Source organism: Vollenhovia emeryi, unplaced genomic scaffold (genome assembly GCF_000949405.1).
Source record: "Vollenhovia emeryi isolate VEMERY1.0 unplaced genomic scaffold, V.emery_V1.0 DF939333.1, whole genome shotgun sequence".
In the NCBI taxonomy this organism is placed as follows: Eukaryota; Metazoa; Arthropoda; class Insecta; order Hymenoptera; family Formicidae; genus Vollenhovia; species Vollenhovia emeryi.
Window position 1 is genome coordinate 82,466 of NW_011967033.1, and position 2,940 is coordinate 85,405.

The window sequence follows — 2,940 nt, forward strand, 5'->3', positions numbered from 1 at the left end:
CTTGAAAATTTTTCATATTTTTAAAACTATAAAAACATGCATCCCTTTGAGAATCTTTAAATGTTAATGTTAGATCTTTTTTTTAAATAAAATAATTTTTAAACGGAAAGTAAATGTATGGAATACTTGTATGCAGTCAAGAATACGGTTATCTTTTTATACTCGCGTAAACTACACGGTCGGTCTCGCGCGCGCGGTTCTAGCTAGCTTATACTTGGCGGGAGACACTACCGTGTCTCGTCACATTGGACAAATTTCACATTCTTATCTTGACGAAATAGTAATGTAGTATCAGATTTAAAAGCATTATGTGATCATATGTCTCGCAAAAGAGAATTGAGAAAAAAAAGGAAAGTTAACGAAGATTGCAATTAGTTAGAAATTATGAGAGATTTAAATTGTACATCATAATTTGTGATATTAAATAAAAACGGCACAACAATACAATTGAATTGTGAATTAACTGTTATTTTATAGACCATTACTTGAATCAGCAATTCAAAGTTCGATTTACGACATTCTTTCTTTTGTGAGCATTGTAAATGTAGATGGTACAGTACGGTGCATTAATTCGATTCGGGTAATACTTAGCAAAATGCATGACGAGCAAAAATTACTTGATTATTTAAACATAGGTACTTTTTGATGATACGACCCGAACCGAATTAATGCACCGCGCCGTACATAATAAACACTTTATATAATTGATTATCAAGGCAATGCGTCTGCAAGAACTTTTTTGTATTTAATGTTTGTATGTTTCAGCGTCAAAATTAATGTCCAACGTAAATTCGTTATTTGCCTCGGCGTATGTTTATCACTGGCCCCACTTCTTCAGAGGCAAAGAGTTATATTATCCACCCTCATTTGATGCTCGTGTTGTGTTGTATCCAACCGATAAGAATTTAAGGGATTATCTATCTTGGCGACAGGCTGATGTACATGTCAATAACTTGTATAATACTTGCTTTTGGAATCTTATTTTGAAGGGAAAATTAACTCCGAGTCAGGTAAATGTAAATAATAAGGGATAGAATTTTAAGACATACAAAATTCAACAAATAAAATTCATAAGGCTTTGAAATCACGAATGTGAAGTAATAAAGGATATAAGAGCCAAGACAAGATGTTAGTATCTAAATGATTTTAATTTCTTTTAATTTATTGCGAAAAATTTACCTCAGCCAGTGTGTTTGAATCTGGACCTCCCTCTCTCTAGTCGGGCGTCTCACCAATTCGACCACCGAGGCATATGGTAGTGTTTATCGCAATAAACAGTCTAAAGTTATTTCACGAAAGTCACATATCGTGATAAAATTCGAAATAGAACTGCGCGCCGACATAATTGTCAGTCTTATAACACAGAACAAATATAAATACAAAATAAATAAAAAATTTAATTAAGAAAAAATCAGTGAGGTATATATATATATATGTTTCAAATGTAAGAGTAATTGGTCATTAAAAAGGAATTAATTAAAAAAATTGTTATTGCAGATGAAAAATATCTACTTTACTTTCCTACATATTCATCAGTTGTCTCTAAACACTACTTTTGTACTAAAGCCTTAGCTCTTTATGTTTCCTGCATAAAAATCCAGCACTGCTACTTTCAATATTAAATCATTGAGGACCAAAGTATTTTTTTGCGATAAAGAAAAATGTAAAAATGTATTATATGTAGGCTTAAATATATAGGCTACATAGAAGATACTTAAACCTTCTCACTTAAATTGTTAAATTTTTTTTGTATAAACAAGAATATGTGAGCACGCATTGTTGTGAATATGATTCCTGACGTTATATGAAATTCTACATTTTTTTTTTCATTTCAAAAAGCAGCGGAATAGAATCCAGATGATGGATTCTTTTGGAAAAGACAAAACTGGTGTTTCAATCTAAACATGGAAAAAGATTGTGACTATGTAGAAAAATTAAGTGGATAGATATATATTTTATTTATCAGTAATAAAATCATTTTGTAACTGCGACACGTAATAATGTTTTAGTCATACCGAAGGTCTGATCACAGCCTGAAACGTTTATATACTCTCATTATAAGTTAAATACATATGTCAACACAAGCATCTAGCTTTGGCTCCTTAGCCTGTTTTATATCTTTTTTTAGTTGTTATCATTACGAGCCTGATACCTTAAATTAATTATTTTTTACTTACTATCATTGTACAAGTCTTATGACAATCATATTATTTTTCAGTAACAGAGTTATGATGATTATCGTTAAAAATATGCAATATAATCAAATTACCTGTTTTAACACTTTTATTTTGTGGATATTATAGGCAGAGGAAAAACTTAGAGGCACTCTGGCAGCACATAAGAACGAGTTGCTTTTTCAAGAATTTGGTATAAACTATAATAATGAACCGCCTCTGTTTCGAAAGGGTACGACACTTATTCGAAAATTAGTGCCCGATGGTATGGGAAGATTGAAACCTGCAATAGTTCCTTTGGTAGACGATATTATCGGTGACCGTTTCTGGAAAGAAAATCCCGAAGTAATTGGTTTGAAGAGTTTAGCAACTTATCAACCACCGAACTTAACGACTACCATTAAGAATACAATATCTGCGCCCACTCCTCCTTTGCCTACCATGGTAAAACGTGAGAGCAATGGTCCTTTGTCTTCACAAGTGAATAATGTAAATTCAGTCAATGAAGAAGTGCATTCTAATAGGGGCAGAGAGACAAATGAAGATCGAATACAGTGTGAGAATGAACGTATTTCTAGGAGATAAGTTTGTATATTATCCTTTTTTATACAATAAAATCGACTGTATACTTGATGACAAAGGCTGATTTATTACACTTTCTTCAAGAAAATTCTGAGAAACAATAAAGCGAACACTATGATAAGGATAAATTTATCTTTTTTAATTTTTGAAGATTAAGTGTCGCACTTTAAAACAGGGTTGTAAA

General features: G+C 31.7%; 1 protein-coding gene across 1 annotated transcript; it reads left to right on the forward strand.

Annotated features, from left to right (window-relative positions):
- Window positions 1-761: 761 nt before the first annotated feature.
- Window positions 762-2,814, forward strand: LOC105558558 (probable tRNA(His) guanylyltransferase; the record flags this gene model as incomplete). The annotated part of the gene is made up of 2 exons (XM_012006303.1): window positions 762-1,010; window positions 2,304-2,814. Coding segments are annotated over 2 exons (705 nt in total), but the record flags the coding sequence as incomplete, so codon positions are not given.
- Between the last annotated feature and the right edge of the window lie 126 nt (window positions 2,815-2,940).